This window comes from Papio anubis, chromosome 2, assembly GCF_008728515.1.
Source record: "Papio anubis isolate 15944 chromosome 2, Panubis1.0, whole genome shotgun sequence".
NCBI lineage: Eukaryota > Metazoa > Chordata > Mammalia > Primates > Cercopithecidae > Papio > Papio anubis.
In genome coordinates this window covers 96198373-96218650 of record NC_044977.1, presented here as the reverse complement: position 1 = coordinate 96218650, position 20278 = coordinate 96198373, and the positions used below count along the sequence as shown (strand labels likewise).

General features: G+C 46.6%; 1 protein-coding gene across 4 annotated transcripts in view; it reads right to left on the bottom strand.

The window, feature by feature from the left end:
- Positions 1–4644: 4644 nt before the first annotated feature.
- Positions 4645–20278, bottom strand: part of ZNF445 (zinc finger protein 445) — a 37166-nt gene continuing 21532 nt past the window's right edge. For 2 of the 4 annotated variants that reach the window (XM_009201029.4, XM_031663422.1), the window contains 6 exons: positions 18416–18993; positions 14280–14448; positions 13834–13928; positions 13416–13539; positions 12482–12592; positions 4645–11738 (listed from right to left, as the gene is read on the bottom strand). In XM_009201029.4, the coding sequence (XP_009199293.2) occupies positions 9574–11738; positions 12482–12592; positions 13416–13539; positions 13834–13928; positions 14280–14448; positions 18416–18844 (3093 nt within the window). In that variant the 5' untranslated portion in view covers positions 18845–18993 and the 3' untranslated portion in view covers positions 4645–9573. Of the gene's footprint in view, positions 11739–12481; positions 12593–13415; positions 13540–13833; positions 13929–14279; positions 14449–18415; positions 18994–20278 lie in introns of those variants that run through there. The other 2 variants (XM_009201030.3, XM_009201031.3) reach the window with 2 other exon arrangements.

Genomic DNA, 20278 nt, shown 5'->3' with positions numbered 1-20278 from the left:
AGGCGGAGCTTGCAGTGAGCTGAGATCCGGCCACTGCACTCCAGCCCGGGCGACAGAGTGAGACTCCGTCTCAGAAAAAAAAAAAAGAAAGTAAAAGAATAAAAGAATGGCTACTCCACAGAGCAGCCCCGAGGGCTGCTGGTTGCCCACTTTTATGGTTTCTTGATGATATGCTAAACAAGGGGTGGATTATTCACGCCTCCCCTCTCTAGGCCATATAGGGTAACTTCCTGACGTTGCCATGGCATCTGTAAACTGTCATGGCACTGGTGGGAGGGTAGCAGTGAGGATAACCAGAAGTCATTCTCATCACTGTCTTGGTTTTGGTGGGTTTTAGCTGGTTTCTTTACTGCAACCTGTTTTATCAGCAAGGTCTTTATGGCCTGGATCTCGTGCCAATCTCCTATCTCATCCTGTGACTTAGAATGCCTTAACCATCTGGGAATGCAGCCCAGTAGGTCTCAGCCTCATTTTGTTACAGGAAAGGGGTCCCGATCCAGACCCTAAGAGAGAGTTCTTGGATCTTGTGCAAGAAAGGATTCAGGGCGAGTCCGCAGTGCAAAGCAAAAGCAAGTTTATTAAGAAAGTAAAGTGGTGAAAGGACAGCTACTCCATAGACAGAGTAGGATGGAGTAACCTCTAACCTGAGGTCAGTCGTGTCCTTGCCTTTTATTAAGAGGGGCCTCTAACCCACTCTGTCTTAGGAGAAACTCTAACTCCCCCCTAAGTTGGGCCTCTAACCCAATCCCATTCTTTACTCGAGTACCCCATCACTTAGCCAAAGTCATCCAATCAGTGCTGCTATTTCCTTGGGGTTGGGGAGATTTCTTCAGTATCATCCTTTCTGTGGTTTGCCAGAAATATGTTATAGGACCCCAACACTTACGCAAAGGTAGCCCTTGGGGTCAGGGTTTCCACACTATAGTCCCTTCTGTGGTCACCAGAAATATGTTACAGGAAAGGGGTCCCAATTCAATCCTAGAGGCTACGAATGCCTAACTTTCTGAGAATGCAGGCCAGCAAGTCTCAGCCTCATTTTCCTAGCCTTCACTCAAAATCGCTCTGACACTTTTACCCAGCCCCCATTCAACATGGAGTTGCTCTCATTCCAATGCTTCTGACACTATCTCTACAGATTCCCCAGGTTTCTGTAAAAATTGGCGACATTACGCAATTTGGAGAGTATTGTATCTCCTCAATCACATTCTGCACTTCTCTTTTTTTATTGAGACAGTCTCACTCTGTCGCCCAGGCTGGAGTGCAGTTTGGGATCTCGGCTCACTGCAACTTCCACCTCATGGGTTCAAGTGATTCTCCTGCCTCAGCCTCCCCAGTAGCTACGATTACAGGCACGCACCACCACACCCGGCTAATTTTTGTATTTTTAATAGAGACGGGGTTTCACCATATTGGCCAGGCTGGCTGGTCTCAATCTCCTGACCTCGTGATCTGCCCACCTTGGGATCTGCCCAAGTGTTGGGATTACAGGTATAAGCCACCATGCCCAGCCTGCACTTCACTCTTTGAGGCCTTACTGGTACTAGAACACGAATCAAGTTGTAGTTTGCTCTAGGTTTAAAAGCAAAAAAGGGGCTGGGAGCGGTGACTCACACTTGTAACCCCACCATCTTGCGAGGCTGAGGTGGTAGGATCCCGAGGTCGGAAGTTTAAGACCAGCCTGGGCAACATAGGGAGACCCTAACTCCACAAAAAATTAAAAATTATTATTATATATTTTTTGAGACAAAGAGTCTTACTCTGTCGCCCAGGCTGGAGTGCAGTGGGGCGATCGCGGCTCACTGCAACCTCTGCCTCCCGGGTTCAGCCATTCTCCTGCCTCAGCCTTCCAAGTAGCTGGGACTACAGGAGGCTGCCACCACGCCCGGCTAATTTTTTGTATTTTTAGTAGAGATGGGGCTTCACCGCATTAGCCAGGATGGTCTTGATCTCTTGACCTCATGATCCGCCCGCCTCGGCCTCCCAAAGTGCTGGGATTACAGGCGTGAGCCATCGTGCCCAGTCAAAAAATAATTTTTTTTAAAGGAGTCCAGGCATGGTGGCTCACACCTGTAATCCCAGCACTTTGGGAAGCTGAGGCAGGTGGGTCACTTGAGACCAGGAGTTCAAGACCAGCCTGGGTAACATGACCAAACCTTGTCTCTACAAAAATACAAAAATTAGCTGGGCGTGGTGGTGCACGCTTGTAGTCCCCGCTAGTCAGAAGGCTGAGGCTGGAGAATCGCTTGAGCCTGAGAAAGTGGAGGTTGCAGTGAGCTGAGATCATGCCACTGCACTCCAGCCTGGGTGAGAGAGTGAGAGCTTGTCTCAAAAAAAAAAAAAAAAAGGCAAAACGCAAAAAGGGGTGGGCATAGGTCCTGAGCAATGTCAGCAGACTTTTGGAAGACATATACCTCAGGGAAGGCCATTACATGTTCTTCAGGCAAAAGGTGGTTAACCAACATTCGAAGTTTCATTGTGACCCTCCCTTCTACTCCCTGCCCCAGCATTAGTAGCTGGGACCCCTCCACAGAAGCATGGATGCAAAGGCCACAGAGCCCCTCCCTGAGCACAGACACTATGTCAGTACAGCAGTCCACCCCTCCTCCATAGATCTGAGTTCAGCTCCACAAGGCCCCTCCTACAATCTCCTACCTTTCAACAATTCTAGCGAATTCTCTTTGTTCCTGCTTTGCACGTTGCTCCATATGAGGTGGGATCAACAAAACTGGTTAGGATGTTGAAACTGACGACACTGCAGACACCAAGAGGTTACGAAAACATTTACTATTCACATGAGGCTTTCTAAGGAAAGCAAAGAGGGCACCCACGCCAGTCAGTTGGGCTTCAGTGAAAGGAGGGGCAAGTGGCTCTGGTTTTTATTATGGTTATGAAAGCTCGGTGCATTTGTGACAGTCAGGGTTTGCACAGTTTGAACTTCCCCTCTGGCGCAAAGAGGAAGTGCCTGGGCTTTCTTATCAGCTTGTCCAGATCCAGGCAAATTAAGGGGGAAGAGCTTGAAAGCTGTTAGCAGAGAAACATCAAACATGGGGAGACTCTATTCCAGCTCCCCCAGTCCTGGGGTGGCACCTGCTTAGCAGCTGCTACCTCCAAGACACCTTGCCATTTTCTTCTTGCCTTTTTAGCTACTTAAATATATACACTTCTTTATAAGTTCTCTGCTAAAATAACTGGTGTGGTTTCTGGCAACTAAAACCTGGCTGATAAAAAATCTCCTTGCTGTTCTTAGCAGGGTTAGCATTAACTTTAAAAGGTGTGGTAGCTGGCATACAAATATTTACTCTCCTTTTCCTCATCTAATAAAGTAGAATGACTGAAAAGCATCTCCACTCTCCGGATCCCATTTCTTCATTAAAATTATGAGTTTATAGCTTCTGGCTTTACTTGTTACTTACTAAGCAAAATTAAGGAGATTTAGGCAAGGAAGAGCTTATAATTTCCTATAAAGTGCATGTCTTGGTGATTGTGTGTCAGTATATAGAGAACATTCTCATTTTCAAAAAAACTGTGGCCTGGTATTCCATCATAGATGTACTAGAGTTACTTAAGCATTCTTTTACTGACAGCCATTTGTATTGCTCCTGTTACCAGAAAGCGGTCGTGATCCAGTCCCCAACAGAGAGTTCTTGGACCTTGCTCAAGAAAAGAATTCAGGCGAGTCCACAAAGTCAAAGTAGTTAATATTAAGAAAGTAAAGAAATAAAGAATGGCTACTCCATAGGCAGAGTAGCCCCAAGGGCTGCTGGTTGCCTATTTTTATGGTTATTTATTGATTATATGCTAAACAAGGGGTATATTATTCATAAGTTTTCTGGGAAAGGTGTGAGCAATTACCAGAACTGAGGGTTCATCTCCTTTTTAGACCACATAGGGTAACTTCCTGATGTTGCCATGGCAATTTTTTTTTTTTTTTTTTTTGAGACAGAGTCTTGCTCTGTCACCCAGGCTGGAGTGCAGTGGCACCATCTCGGCTCATTGCAACCTCCCACTCCCAGGTTCAAGAGATTTTCCTGCTTCAGCCTCCCGAGTAGCTGGGATTACAGGCGCGTGCCACCACGCCCAGCTAATTTTTGTATTTTTCAGTAGCGACAGGGTTTCACCATGTTGGCCAGGCTGGTTTCTATCTCCTGACCTCATGATCTGCCCTCCTTGGCCTCCTAAAGTGCTGGGATTACAGGCGTGAGCCACTGCGCCAGGCCTGCCACGGCATTTGTAAACTGTCATGGTACTGGTGGGAATGTCTGTTAGCACGCTAATACATTGTAATTACAGTATAATTACAGCAGTGAGGACAACCAGAGGTCACTTTCATTGCCATCTTGGTTTTGACCGGCTTCTTTACCACATGCTGTTTTATTGGCAAGGTCTTTATGACTGTATCTTGTGCTGACCTCCTATCTCATCACATGACTTGGAATGCCTAACCTTCTGAGAATGCAGCCCAGTACGTCTCAGCCTTATTTTACCCAGTGCCTATTCAAGATGGAGTCACTCTGGTTCAAATGCCTCTGACCCTCCCAATTTTTGCAGGTGAGGAAATAGAAGCCTTGAAAGATTAGGTGGCTCACTCTAAGTAACATCATGTACCTGGCAGGGATTTCTATAAAATCATAAGATGTCAGAGACCATGCTTAAGAAATATTTTTACTTTGAAACACTTTAGGCAAACAGTGAAAAAGAACCCACCACACTATCCTGTTAAAATCTTAACATTCTGATGCCTCTGCATCAATTTTTAGAAAGAAAGAAAGAAAACACAACTGAAGTCCCCATGTACCCTCCCCAAATCCATCAGGTCTCCTGCCTTAGGAAGGCAGAATGGTGACTTGCACACATCATTCCAATACATGATTTCATTTCATATTATTTGAATCCACAGAAAATAGATTACTGTGCAAAACAATAACACTTTCTATATGTCCACAATGCTTACATGCTAGACACTATTCTAAGCATTTTACATGCATTACTTCATTGACCACCCCCCACCCACAATCACCCTGTGAGATTGCCACTACGATCCCATTTTATAGAAAAGGTGAAAAACAAGTTGAAGTAACGTGCCCACAGATACACAGTATGCTTAACTTTACACAAACAGTACCTTGTATGTAGCTTCACCAACTTTCTCAGCATAATTTTTCATCTGTGTTGAGACGTAACTCTTTCATATTCACTTTCCAAGGACCAAAAACAACCCATTTATTTATCCACTCTTCTGCTGATGAAATGCAGGCTTTTCCCCATCTTGCTACCTAAACAATACTTCAGTGAAGTCTTCAACTCATTTCTCTGTTCACATGGCACTTCTCTAGGATGCATCCAGGAGTAGAGTTGCTGGGTGGGTAAGTGCACACAACCTTCCAAGATTTTGCAAATTGCCTGACACAGTATTTCTCACAATTTCCACTCCTAAAGCAGTATGAATTATCATTGTTCCACACACTTACCCACACTTGGGTTTTCAAAAATGTGCCAGCTTGATGAGTGTGAGATGGCATTATTTCACATTTCGGACACTCTTGGTCAGCAGGGGTGGGGCAGACCACACTGAACAGGTGACAGAAAGACCTTCAAATACCCACTCCCGCCATCTGGCACTCCTGACCCCAACTTCAGCTCCTCCAAGGGAGTGGGGGAAAGGGGGGTACGGTTGGAAGGAACCTGAATGTTCTCCAGGCCAGGATGAGATGTAAGATGAGACCCGGTGCTTAGGGCAATCGGAAACTGTCAACTGAAGCCAAACAGCTCAGAACCACCCACAGCCGGGTTCCTAACCAGCAGGTGTGTGTTTGTGGGTGGCTTCCAGTCAACATTTCACCCCACAGCCCCTTAAAAAAAACCCCAACCCTGACTTAGCCAAACCAACTTCAGTTCCAGACTCCTTAACAGAGGTAATTTTGTGCAAGATCTTTTGTGCACGGCAAACAGATAAATAAGCACCCAACCCTGGCTTCCAGAGTGCTTGGTCTGGCTATGGTGACGGGCATAACCAAAAACACAAACATCACCTGACACAGGCACCAAGAGAGGTGGGGCCAGGGGTTTAGAGGCACAAGGGTCAGACAAGGTCAGGCCTTGAAGAATGAAGAGCTGAACTGGCACAGACGGGTGTGGCACTCCAGGTGAAGGGAGGCAGCACAAGGCAGAACACTCTGGGGGGATGGGGTGGGGAAGGGACAGGAAAGCCAAATCCAACACTGATTCTGCCAAAATCTTTTGTAGTTAGCACCAAGCAGTCAGGCTTCTACTTTTTTTCCTTTCAGCTAATCTGAATTTATTAATATTTATATAATTATAGTACTTACAGAACTAAAATTATTTGAAAACTCAGGTTATTGGACAAATGGGATCAGCATAATCCCAAATATAAACAGCTTACTTCAGGATAAAGTAATTTCTGTTTTTTGGCCAGGCACGGTGGCTCACACCTGTAATGCCAGCATTTTGGGAGGCCGAGGTGAGTGGATCACAACGTCAGGAGATTGAGACTATCCTGGAGATCGAGACCATCCTGATTAACACAGCGAAACCCCGTCTCTACTAAAAATACAAAAAATTAGCCGGGTGTGGTGGCGGGTGCTTGTAGTCCCAGCTACTGAGGAGGCTGAGGCAGGAGAATGGTGTGAACCCGGGTGGCGGAGCTTGCAGTAAGCCAAGATCCCGCCACTGCACTCCAGCTTGGGCGACAGAGCGAGATTCCGTCTCAAAAAAAAAAAAAAAAATCTGTTTTTCACTTCATTCTTTGCACATTTTAACACTTGATTAGAATGTTTAAAAATAAGCACATTTCATTCTATAAAAATGACAGGTCAGGCACAGTGGCTCATGCCTGTAATCCCAGCACTTTGGGAGGCAGAGGTGGGTGGATTGCTTGAGCCCAGGAGTTTGAGACCAGCCTGAGCAACATAGGAAAAAAATAAATAAATAAAACTTTTGTCTCTACAAAAAAATATAAAAAATTAGCTGGCATGGTGGCACGCACCTGTAGTCCCAGCTACTGGGGAGGCTCAGGTGGGACCTGGGCCTGGGAGGTCAAGGCTGCAGTGAGCTGTGATCCTGCCACTGCACTCCATCCTGGACAACCCTGTTTCAAAAAAAAACAAAAACAAAACAAAAACTAAAAATATCCCCATACTGGGGCAGGAACTTTACAAGATGTCCTGTGGCAAAGGGAGCAGAGATGGGGGAAAAGGGGTGCTAAAAATGTGATCGGAAAGGGACATTTCCGAGGTTATAACACCAACTGACATGGGAGCTGCACCTCTGAGAAGGCCCTGGTCCTAGAGGTCAACCACCTGATGGAGAGCCTTGGTAAACCAAGCCCTCTTTCGCCAATCTCAGGAGTCAGGTAGCACAGCAAAGTACTCTAACTTCACACATAAGGAAATCGATGCAGAGGTTCACTGACTTGCTCAAGATCATTCCTGCCAAGAAAAGGCACACCATGCCTGGAACCCAGATCTGATGACTCCAAGACCCTTCCTATGACTCTGGTCCCTGCCCAGCCACTTCTAGTGCCATTTTGGGGACAGTGAAGGGACATCTTCACTGCCATGAACAGCTGCTGCCATAGGAAGGCAAGAGATGGCGGAACAAAGATGACCAAACCTTCCTGAGGACAAAGCTGAACAGGCATCAGAACACCAACAGGAGACTTCTGTCCCGCCCCCACCATCCCGTGACACCACCACACAATATCAGAGCCTTCATTTTCACCTGCTCATGGCAATCCAGAGCAGATAAGACTATTCCATACTGTACTGAAAAAGACATCTTCCAGGTTGGTTTCTTCTCATTTCAAGAAATGACCAGCTCCGTGAATGGGCCGCTACAGTCGGGGACACTGCTCTACTATTAAGACATTTTATCCTTTCATTTACAATCTGACCTCTTCAATAATCAGAAGCAATGATTGCTCACAGGCTTTAGCAATAGCACTCCTTTGCCTTTAAGTAATTGATTCTTGCTTTTTGCTTCAACACAAGTGGGTGGGCCAGTGAAGGAGCTCCTTCCAGAACAGGTCATCTTTTCTCCTGAGAGCAGCAGGCACATGCACTTGTTCCTTCGGGTTGAATCTGATTGCTAGCACCAGATCTCATACATGGAGAGGGGTATGTGAAGGTGAGAGGGGTATGTGAAGGTGAGAGGGGCCTGCAGTATGCAGGGGCTAGAGACGTGAACACAACAATGGTAAGCATTTACATCTGCTGAGGCCGAGGATCCTATAGAAAATTCAGAAACGGAGTGGGGAGGAGTCTGATTTACGGGAACTGGCAGCAAGGGTAACCACATGAGAAGCCTTTCACCCATTCCACTTCACTGAGTCCTTGGATCTGTGGTTAACTCTTATAAAATGTAATTCAGATTCAAACCACATCACTCCTCAACTCAAAATTGTCCAAACGCTCCCTGCCTCCGAGGCAGCTCAAGCCCCCGTAATGGCCCATGATGCTCACATGGCCTGGCCTATGGCCTCCCTGGCCCCTCTCCTCCCCTTCCAGCTGGCTCCCTGCACTCCATCCCAGGGGCTTCCTTGCTATCCTGAGGACACCAAACAAGACCCAATCTCCTCTGCCTGCAACTCTCCCTAGAGAGTTACCTGCTACCTCCCTGGCCTCCTTCAGGTCTTTGCTCAAATTTCACTTTCTCAGTTGAGGCCCTCCCTGATCAGACTATCTAAAATCACAATTGATCTCCCAATCCAGCACTCCCTCTCACTCTTCTCTGATTCACTTTGTCCACTACACACATCACCATCCAGAATACTGCATATCCCGTTTGTTTGTCATCTGTAAAGATCCAAGATGGCAGGATTTTCATCTGTTCTGGTCCCTGCTAGGTCTCTGGCAAACAAACCAGTGCCTGGTGTATGGGAGTGCTCAGCACATTTCTGTTAAACAGATGGATGCTGCTGCCTATGTAGGCCAGTGGGATGGGGATGGCAACAGGGTACGGGTAGAGTTCCACAAGCCAAGCGCTTGAGTCCAGCATCCTGCTCTCCTCCACCTGCCGCTGAGACCTCTCTAACCCCCTAGCAGATATCCAAAAGCCAGCCAGGAAGACTGAAGCCCCAGCCAGAACTCCCCAGGGGGCATTTGGGAAGACAAGGCATTCTTGATGCTGCTGCTTTTAAAGTCAACAGAATAGGCATGGCCACAGGCCAAACTTGAAGATAAATCTAGGATCCCACTGGCCCCTTTCCAGCAGCCACAGCCCATGATGCCACAGATATTTTGTCCAACTGTAAAGGGCAGTCGTCTCTCTCCTCAGAGTTGTGGAAGGAGACCTGACCGGGCGAGCTGCAGAGGCCACTCCTAGGGGCCCAAGTCTCCAGAAGGGCTCCAAAGAACATGCTGCTGAGCTTCCCCAGCGTCACATCCCAGCAGGCAGGCTAGGGACTCCCCGAGCTTTTAAATCCTTGGGATTCTGTCACTAGCTTCCAAAATAGAAAGGGCTGGGCCCTTTGTGAAGGTTTCTCCACACTGCCTATAATTAAGGGTTCTCTAGCAGGGGACTGAGAACCCACCCCCACTGTCATTATCAGGTCCCAGGCTAATCTCTAATATGGTTTTTCATATGCCGAGCCAGGTTCGAAGACCACCTGAAGGTCTTCCCACACTTGGTGCATTTGAATGGCCTCTCTCGAGTATGAAATCTCTTGTGGCTAATGAGTTGTGAACTCTTGTTGAAAGTTTTCCCACATATGCTGCATTTGTGGCACTTTTTCCCAATGGTTATGTCCTGGAGTCCAGTGAGCCTGGAGCTCTGGTTGCAAGCTTCTTTGCAGTCTTCGAGGGGCATCTCCTCACTTGGTTTTAGCTTCTGTAATCTCAACTTTGTGTCCTGAGAGGAAGACCGTGCAGGTGGGCTACGTTCAGCCTGTGCTGCTCTGGTGTGTTTCCTCTGGTGACTGGAAAGGGTATGTCTCCCAATGAACTCTTTCCCACACCACTGACATTTGAAAGGCCTCTCTGTAGAGTGGATCCTCTGATGGTTAACAAGGCGATAGTTTCTATCGTAAGATTTCCCACACAGATTACATTTATAGCGCTTCTCTCCACTGTGTATTCCCTTATGATCTAAAAGGGTTCTTTTACGTGTAAAGGTTTTCCCACATTCTTGACACCAAAAACGTTTCTCACCAGTGAGGATTTTCGGCTCCACATTTGGAGTCTTTTCACTTTCATGGCAATCATACTGTTTTTGAAGAGAGTGAATCCTCTGATGTCGGTAGAGATTGGAACTCCATCTGAAGGCTTTCCCACACTCCCTACACTTATACGGCTTCTCTCCAGTGTGAACTCTCTGATGGATGAGGAGGAAGGAGTGATTGCGGAAGGCCTTGCCACACTGGCTGCATTTGTAGGGCTCCTCTCTGGAGTGACTGCTCTGAGGAACCTGGAACACTCTGTCCTGACTAAAAGATGCCCCGCCCTCAGGTTTTCTTTTCATGGCATGCTTCTTCTTATGAACAATAAAGGCTGACCTATAGGCAAAGTCCTTCCCACAATCGCTACACTGGTATGGTTTCTCACCTGTGTGAATTCTCTGGTGGTCAACGAGAGTTTTCTTTCTAGTAAAAGTTTTCCCACACTGCTGACACAAAAATGTTTTCTCCACAGCGGGGGCACCCTGGGGCTGACTGCAGTCAGGAGACTGCCTGAAGCCCTCATGACATTCATCTTGTTTGTAGAATTTTTCCTCCTCATGCAACCTCATATGACGAGTAAAGTTTGATCTCCACCTAAAGGTTTTCCTGCATTTGGTACATTTATAGGGTTTCTCCTGGGTGTGAATCCTTTGATGTTCAAGAACATACGACTTACAGTGGAAGGACTTCCTGCACTGGCTGCAGTCAAAGAGTTTCTCTCCACTTTGGTCTCCCAAATGATGATCAAACCCTGAGCTGTAGGTGAGAGCTGCCCTATACTGATTCAATTCAAGAAATTTCTTCTTAGCATGGGTTTCTCGGTGCAGACGGTAGGCTGACAGACGTCGGAAAGCTTTCTCACATAAATCGCATTTATAGGGCTTCACTCCAGTGTGAATTTTCTCATGCCGTGCGCAGTTGGAACTCCACCGGAAGGCTTTCCCACACACCCTACATTTAAATGCTTTCTCTTGAGTGTGAAGTCTCTGATGATATGCAAGATGGGAGCTATGACTGAAAGTCCTTCCACAGTCACTGCACTTAAATGACACTCCCACCGTGTGAAGACTCTGCCCGTGCTGGTGATGAGAGCTAAGGCTGAAGTCTTTTCCACACCCGTCCTTTTTATTCCCTTTCAGTCCAGTATGAATTCTCTGATGTAGGCTGAAGCCGCCAATCATGTGTCTGAGCCCCTTCCCATATTTCTTGTAGTCATAGTGGTGTGAACTCATTCTGAAGTGTTTGCCACAGCCATGTTTAAGGGATTCCTTTCTTCCAGAAACTCTCAAATATGTAACATGTTTTAAGTCAAGACTATTACTTCCTGATACTTCAGAGTCTTTTCCTGTCCTGTGACTGAAATTGGTCTCTTCTTTTTTAACTGTTATTTGTATGGGGTTTTCACATTGATCCTTTTGCCTGCTCTTCTGTTGAAAAGATTCTCTGAGCCCAATTCCCTCAGAAACACTTGTCGCAGGACATCCTGATGACACAGCTAAGGTTTCTGCTTCTTCCAAAGGTTCCTGATCTAAGATGAATTTGTTTGTTTTAATCTGGAGGTCATCTCCTGACAAAAAACAAAACACAAGAGAATGTACTCTTTTCCCATACTTGGAACTGCAGAAAGCACCAAAGGGCAATAAAATGTCTGGGTGGTGAGGCTTTTGCCTGACTGCCAATACCTTTATAAAATAGTCAAACATAAGGCAAAACATGGAAGATTATCCCAGATTACAGGGAAGGGAGGAGAAAAGCAAGATGGGCAGGGCAGCTAGAGATATGCAGACATCACATCCAGCAGGGAAATAAAAAGGATTAAGAAGAAAGTGTTAAATAGCCAGAGTGGGAGAAGAATCATGGCATTATAGAAAGGTACCCAAAAGCCAAGGGGTGGGGCTCCAAGGAGCACTTGGCTGAAAAGGCTGGAGATCAGCCTATTACAAAAATAAGGACCAAGAAAAGAAAGAACAGGAGTGGGATGAGGGCTCCTAAGAGCAGAAAGCGGTGAGTACAGGAGATTCAGCAAGAGTGCAGGCCATGAGTGAGGAGGAGCATCAGTGAGTGAAAGACAGGAACAGTGAAGCCCTCCAGCAGGCAAGAACTATTATTGAAAGGGCTGCTGGGGAACGGGGACAGGAGAATAGACATGGCTGGAAGTGAATGACCTCTCAGAGGCCAGCCAGGATGAAAGAGACCCAGTGGCCCAAGCACCCTTACCAACACTGTTAAAGATCTTCCTTCTATAACCGACCTTAAGAAAGAAAAGTAAAAGCAGGAGGAGCAGAACCTGGCAGGTTCTCTGGAACTCACCTGTAGGGGCAACACCTGCATTCCCCTTAGGCTGAGCTGCCTGCAAATTCAGGCCCCATGGCTCCCTTGCTTCCAACCAGGAGATCAGAGCAGGTTTGGTGAATGGTCCCACTGCAGAAGAGAAGGGAATGGGATGAGAAGGGAGATGGATGACACAGAACTACTCTTCAGGACCTCTGGGCCTGAAGTCCTGGTGGGAAGGTGGGAAAAGCCAGGAAGGCAGGCAGCAGCAGAAGGGAAGGAGGCCCAGTCATTTCAAATAGCCCTGAGCAGAGATAACAGAGAATGACAGAAGTTGACCCCAAAAGGATTACTAGAATTTTCCAGAGGTGAGACTCACACGTCTACTTAATTGGCTACATCAGCCAACATTTTTTGAATGTCTAAATGGACTAGGAACTTAAAACATTATTACCTTTAATCCGTTGTTTTTATTTGTTTTGAAACAGGGTCTCACTCTCTTACCCAGGCTGGAGTGCAGTGGCACGATCTTGGCTCACTGCAGCCTCGTCCTCCTGGGCTCAAGCAATTCTCCAGCCTCGGCTTCCCAAGTAGCTGGGATTACAGGCGTACGTACCACATGCTTGTATTTTTGTATTTTTTTGTAGAGACGGAGTTTCACTATGTTGCCCAGACGGGTCTCAAACTCCTCAGCTCAAGCAATCTTCCCACCTGGGCCTCCCAAAGTGCTGGGATTACAGGTGTGAGCTACCACACCCAGCCACCTTTAATCTTTACAATAATCCAGAATGGCAGGCATTATTCTCCCCATTTTTCAAAAGAGGCTACCAAGGTGCTAGACTAAGTGATCTGGTTAGCAGTTACAGAGCCAGGATCTAAAACCAGGTCAGGTCCCTTTCTATGCAGCAGCACAAAACAACCCAAGAAGGCAGAAATAAAGATAGATAGAAACATGAGGATATCGATTACTTACCCAGGAAAGCCATGTTCCTATAATTCTCCAGCATCACATCCCTGTACAGGTTTCTCTGAGCAGAGTCCAGCCACCCCCACTCGTCCTGGGAGAAGGTCACCTCCACATCCTTGAAAGTCATAGTCTGAAAAAACACTGTGCCCTAGAGCTGGTCCACAGCTCCCAGCTTTGAGGTGGAAGGGGAGAGAAGGGGAATAAACTGGCTCTTTGTGAATGCAGGATGGACCTGGCAAAAGTGAAAGGGAAGACCATCACCCAGCAGAAGACCTCTGGGCTTGAGGGGGATACTCTGGTCTCTGGAACACAGGTCTTTGGATGCGAGGTTACTAGACAGAGAAACCCAGGATGGGGCAGCTGCACTAACCCATTAGGCAGTGACGTGGGGACATCATGAAGGACCAAATGTCCTGTGGCTCACCTGAAGCTGGGCTGTCAGGGACCTGGGTGGTGTTACCTGGTCTCCTGGGCACCCCTCTCTCTGGAAAAGGGCAGGCATCTGGGCAGCAGGAGTATCTGAAGGAGAAAAAGCCATGAGAGAGCGACTCAGCTCTGGACAGCCCACTGAGAAGCCCACTCTTCCCCCCAGCAGAGGACTCCTGGACCCATGAGCAGGTACAGAATGCTGTTAAATACCTATCTCACATGTCCTCAGTCTACTGGGGCCAGGAAAGGGGTAGTGGGACAGGGGGTGTAATGGGAGAGGAGCAAGCCACATATGGGTTATAGAACGGATGGAGAGGACAGAGAGCTAAGGGCCAGGACAGAAAGAGTTTCACATGAGAGGACAGATGTGAAAAGACAACACTACAGGAAATGCAAGAAGTGTAGCATAAGGCTGGGGTCTTAAGGCCAGGCAGCAAGTACCGGATTGCCCAGCCAGGAAGTCACGTGCTTCTATTTCATAGGGAGGCTCCAGGTGGTCCCCCAGAGCAGAGCTGCTCCTGAGAGGTGAAGCAAGGGACCATATCTGTGCAGATCGCAGGGCTCCTGTACCCATCCAATGCACATCTGGGCTCTGGGCAGGGCCCGGGTCCTGGCAAGAAGAAAATGTTGTGAGAGGATCTTTCTGGGAATCAGAAAGCAAACTCAGAGAAGAGACCACACGACCAATCTCTAAAGGACAAAGGCCAAGGGATAGGTAAGCCAGGTCCTTTATTACTTCCAGGCAAGAAGAACACCCAGGGAGGTACCTCCAACCACCTCAGCCTCCTTGGGCTTTAATGAGGGCCCTGGAAGAGTCCAGGTAGAGACAGACTCCAGCTCAACACAAGGAAGCACATGTTAAGTCAGTACAGCACTCTTGTCGGGCCTCATATGACACAGTGCCACCTTCCCATTATCCCTCAGCTCCCACCCCAGGCCTATAACTTAGAAATGAGAGAGAAGGAACTAGTTCTTCAGAATTAAACTCACAATGGTTCACAGTGAAGATATAGTCAAGTAATATCTACTGTCAAGTGCTCCTCTAGGCACTGATGTACAAAGTGAACTCAAAGAGGCAGGCTAGCTCCCAAGTTGTAAACTTGCTTTGAATAATAAAGAGGCAATGCTAATCATGAGAGTCAGCCATGGAACCACAGAAGAAAAAGTCTCCAGTGGAAAAAATGGCAGTGTCCATCTAAGTAGAGACTAACAAAGAGGAAGCGTTTGCCCTGAGACTTCAAATAACTCTGGTCTCTGAGGCAAGGCTGTTTCTCATATAGAAGAGGTGAGTACAGGAAACTACAATTTGAGATTTTCTGGTCCTGTGACCGAGACACTCTCTATACCGATATGGACAAATCTTAGCCTGAGGCCATTAATCATCTGATACAGAGATACACACTAAAGATGATGAACTGATCACAGTAATTTATCTCCCATTTTTTATTCTTCTAATAAAGGGAGAATTTAAAAAAAAGAAATATGGAAGCACAGCAAAACGAGTTGAAGGACAAACTTTCTCGGGCCCTGGTTTTTCACACTGTGATAATTTTGCTGAACCATAGAACGATTCTGTGACTTTACATGTATCTTAAAGCATTTCTCTTCATTTTGCAAATTTGGGGGGCTTTCTCCCAGTCCCCACTGTCTTCTAAGTACCTTTCAACCAGCTTTCTGCTCATGTGGCAATGTTTTCACGGGTTTTTTAAATTACATCTAGCTGTAAATGAGCTGAATATAACCAAGCCACGATTTTGTAACTACTGTGTACCTTATTTCCTTTTATAAATTATTAATCAGGTCCTTTTGAACATTTCATTGTTCTGGTAAAAATAACAAATGCTCTTCTAAATTTTTTAAAATAGTACCCCATGTGGTGCAAAAATATTTTCTAACAGTTTTACCCTGTGTTTATTACCATTTACTGCTGGTAGACCATGTCCTGATGTCTTACTTGATTTAATTTTTATAATAAAGTTTCAGGGACAAGTATGTCAAATTTGTTTCAGAAATCTTTTTTTCTTTTTTTTTCAGATGTAGTCTTTCATCAGGCTGGAGTGCAGTGGCATGATCTCGGTTCACTGCAACCTCCGCCTCCCAGGTTCAAGCAATTCTCCTGCCTCAGCCTCCCAAGCAGCTGGGACTACAGGCGCACACCACTACGCCCAGCTAATTTTTGTTATTTTTAGTAGAGATGGGTTTTCACCATGTTGGTCAGGATGGTCTTGATCTCTTGACCTCATGATCTGCCCGCCTCAGCCTCCCAAAGTGCTGGGATTACAGGCGTGAGCCACCGTGCCCAGCCACAACTTTCATTTATACATGAATTATGTGTGCAGAATCATATATATATGTATATGTATGAATGTGTCTCTGTGTGTGTGTATACATATATATATATATATTTTTTTTTTTTTTTGAGACAGAGTGTCTTTCTGTTGCCCAGCCTAGACTACACTGGTGCACTCTCAGCTCACTGCAGCCTCCACCTTCCAGGTTCAAGCAATTCTCCTGCCTCAGCCTCCTGAGTAACTGGGACTATAGGTGCATACCACCACACCTGGCTAATTTCTGTACTTTTAGTAGAAATGGAGTTTCACCATGTTGACCAGGCTGGTCTCGAACTTCTGACCTCAAGTGATCCGCCTGCCTTGGCCTCCCAAAGTGCCAGCACTACAGGCGTTAGTCACTGTACCTGGCCAGAATCCTGTATTTTTATATAAATAAAATTTTAAAGAAGCCTTAAAAAACTGATAAATGCTTTTTTCAAAAACTGAAACAATACAGGAAGCATCAGCTCCCCTGTGTGCAGCAGCAGGACAGGAAGAATGCACTTGAACTGACCAGCTGCCACTCAACTGCCAGGCCTGGGACTGCCAACTCTGCCAGGGCCAGGCCTATGATAAGCACTTGAATATTTACTGAACAAATTCTCATGATTAGACCATTTCTGCATTTTCTTCTTAATGAAGAGAGGCACTGAAAGGTACAACTATGTGGCCACAGATGTTGAGGCTGTGGAATGAAGTCTAAAATCGAGGTCTTCCTGTTTCTCAGCCCAGCACTGCCCCTCAGCACTCATGTCCATCTTCCCTGCCTCCCATCTCACACACATAGAAAAGATCCTCAAAAACTTACTGAGAAGGGCTGGGCACAGTGGTTTATGCCTATAATCCCAGCATTTTGTGAGGCCAAGGCAGATGGATCACCGGAGGTCAGGAGTCCAAGACCAGCCTGACCAAAATGGTAAAACCCCATCTCGGCCGGGCGTGGTGGCTCAAGCCTGTAATCCCAGCACTTTGGGAGGCCGAGACGGGTGGATCACGAGGTCAGGAGATCGAGACCATCCTGGTGAACACAGTGAAACCCCGTCTCTACTAAAACTACAAAAAACTAGCCGGGCGAGGTGGCGGGCGCCTGTAGTCCCAGCTACTCGGGAGGCTGAGGCAGGAGAATGGCGTGAACCCGGGAGGCGGAGCTTGCAGTGAGCTGAGATCCGGCCACTGCACTCCAGCCTGGGCGACAGAGCAAGACTCCATCTCAAAACAAAAACAAAAACAAAAAACAAACAAACAAAAAAAAACCCCATCTCTACTAAAAATACAAACAAAATTAGCTGGGCATGGTGTGGTACACCTCACACAAAAAAAAAAAAACCAAAAAAAAGGGCGGGGGGGCTTACTGAGAAGGAAGCTACATGGTGCCTGCAGAGCGCTCTTCTGAGTTTTAACATGTACTCTTCCCACTGAGAAGCCAAGAGCCCTAACCCTAAGTGCTGTTCCAACACCCGTCACTTTACAGGGCTACAGTTAGTCTCAAGTCAAATTAGATAATACGTGGAGATGGACTTTGTATACTGTAAGCCACTGTGTCCAAAGACTAGTTACTGGGCTTTTTTTTTTTTTTGAGACAGGGTCTTGCTGTGTCATCCAGGCTGGAGTGCAGTGGTGCAATAACGACTCACTGCAGCCTTGACCTATCTGGGTTCAAATGATCCTCCCACCTCAGTCCCCCAAGTAGCTGGGACTACAGTCACATGCTACCATTTCAGCTAATTTTTGTAGAAACAGGGTTTTGCCATGTTGCCCAGGCTGGTCACGAATTCCTGCACTCAAGCAATCCGCCTACCTTGGACTCTAAAGTGCTTAGATTACAGGTGTGAGCCAACATGCCTGGCTTAATTTTTAAATTATGTATAGAGACAGTGTGTCGGGGGGCGGTCTCCCTATGTTGCCCAGGCTGGCTTGAACTCCTGGCCTCAAGGAATTCTCCCACCTCAGCCTCCTAAAGTGCTGGTATGACATGTGTCAGCCACTGCACCCAGAAGTTAGCATTATTTATGGAGACTTGCTGACCCTATCTAGAGCTGATATTCCTCTGGGAAGGTAGGAAAGGATACCTGCTAAAGGGTCCATGGCTCAGGGTCCTGTTCTCAGCTGCTCAGGTACCATGGGAAGAAGGGAAGGCTTCCCCGCACTCCTCTATATTGACAGTTCAGAGGGCCACACCCATCCCCAGACAAGCTGGCTCACCAGCAGGAAGAGTTCCCTGGGCACCACACACTTGCTCACACTCACCCTCCATGATGTCCCATCAAGGTCCCTCTGCAGCTCCTCCAGCAAGGCCACGGCCTCTTCGCCACTCTCAGGATTATGGAGCTGCACCCAAACCCGGAGCTCCCCAGGCAGGATGCTCAGAAACTGTTCCAGCACCAGCAGCTCTAGGATCTGTGCCTTGGAGAGAACGTCAGGCCTCAGCCACCAGCGACAGAGTTCCCGGAGCCGGCTCAGAGTTTCTAGGGGCCCCGAAGACTCATGGTAGCGAAGCTGTCTGAAGAGCTGGCGGAACAGCTCCTGGCCAGGGCGGTTGAGCGTCTGTGGCCTGGCAGCCTGCACTGGAGTATAGCTTTCATCCTCTTCTTCCTTCTTTATTGTCTGAAGCCGCCCTCGCTCCCTCGAAGACTGGGCCTGGGCTGGATAGACAGCATGCCACCTGCCTGGAGGCATCACTCCTGTTCAGGGACTAACCAGAAGAGCACGAGCTAAGTCCACCTTAGACGTGGGTCCTCAGAAGTATCTTCTCAGCACTGCAGTCAACAATGCCATTTGCTGGGACATCTGAAGTCATCGGCAAGTGACTGAAATAACCAGCATTTCTGTGCATGAGGGGATGAGAGAATAAAGTCCATTATACATGGTGCAGTTGGATTCTGCTGGTTGGGATCATCTTTGTATGTATAAGAAGAGCGTTTCCACAGATATATATGCCAGTATCAAGTAGACCAGAGCTAGGTTGTTCCCCACTGAAGTAAGCTAAGAAAATATCCCACAATAAAACATATGCTGAACTTATACATTAAAACTTTGTAAAAAACACAAAAGGATGATGAAAAAAGTCAGAGAAGATCTAAACAAATCAACAGACATACCATATACATGTATGGGAAGATGTGACACAGTAAAGATGTAAATTCTCTCCAAATTGATCTATAGGTCTAATGCAATTCCTACCAAAATCTCAACAAGATTTTTTGTAGATATAGACAAACTTATGTGGAAAGGCAACGGAATTAGAATAGCTAAAATTACGATAGGTCAGGCGTGGTGGCTAACACCCATAATGCTAGCACTTTGGGAGGCAGAGGTGAGTGGACAGCCTGAGCTCAGGAGTTCGAGACCAGCCTGGGCAACATAACAAAACCCCGTCTCTACTAAACATACAAAAAATTAGCCAGGCATGGTGGTGCATGCCTGGAATCCCAGCTACTAGGGAGGCTGAGGCAGAAGAATCACTTGAACCTGGGAGGCAGAGGTTGCAGTGAGCCAAGATCGTGCCACTGCACTTCAGCCTGGGCAACAGAGCAAGAGTGTCTCAAAACAAGCAAGCAAACAAACAAAACCAAAAAACAATTATGACAAAGAAGAATAAATTGGGAGGGATCAGTCTGAAAACAATCTACCTGATTTCAAGACTTAGAGCTACATTAATCAATTCTATGTAGTATTGGTGGAGGAAGAGGCACTTAGGTCAATGGAATAAAATAGAAAAATCAGAAACAGAACCACAAAAAAATGCCCAACTGATTTTTTAAATATCAAGTGTGATTTTGCTATTATATTTAAAAATATCTCAAATGAGCAATTCAAAAACCAACAAAAAAAATCCTGAGAATCCCCTAGTTGATTTTATGACCCAACAATGAGTTACAAATTATAATTTGAAAACTACTAATCCAGCTTCCCACTCAACTCTTGTATTTATTTTTATAATTCATCATAAAATGTGGTGTTCAAGGGTTCAAGTCACTTTCAGGAGGTAGCACTTTATGAGGCCGAAATGGGTGGACTGCTTGAGATCAGGAGTTTGAGACCAGCCTGGCCAACATGGCGAAACTCCAGGTCTACAAAAAACACAAAAAATTAGCTGGCCATGGTGGCATG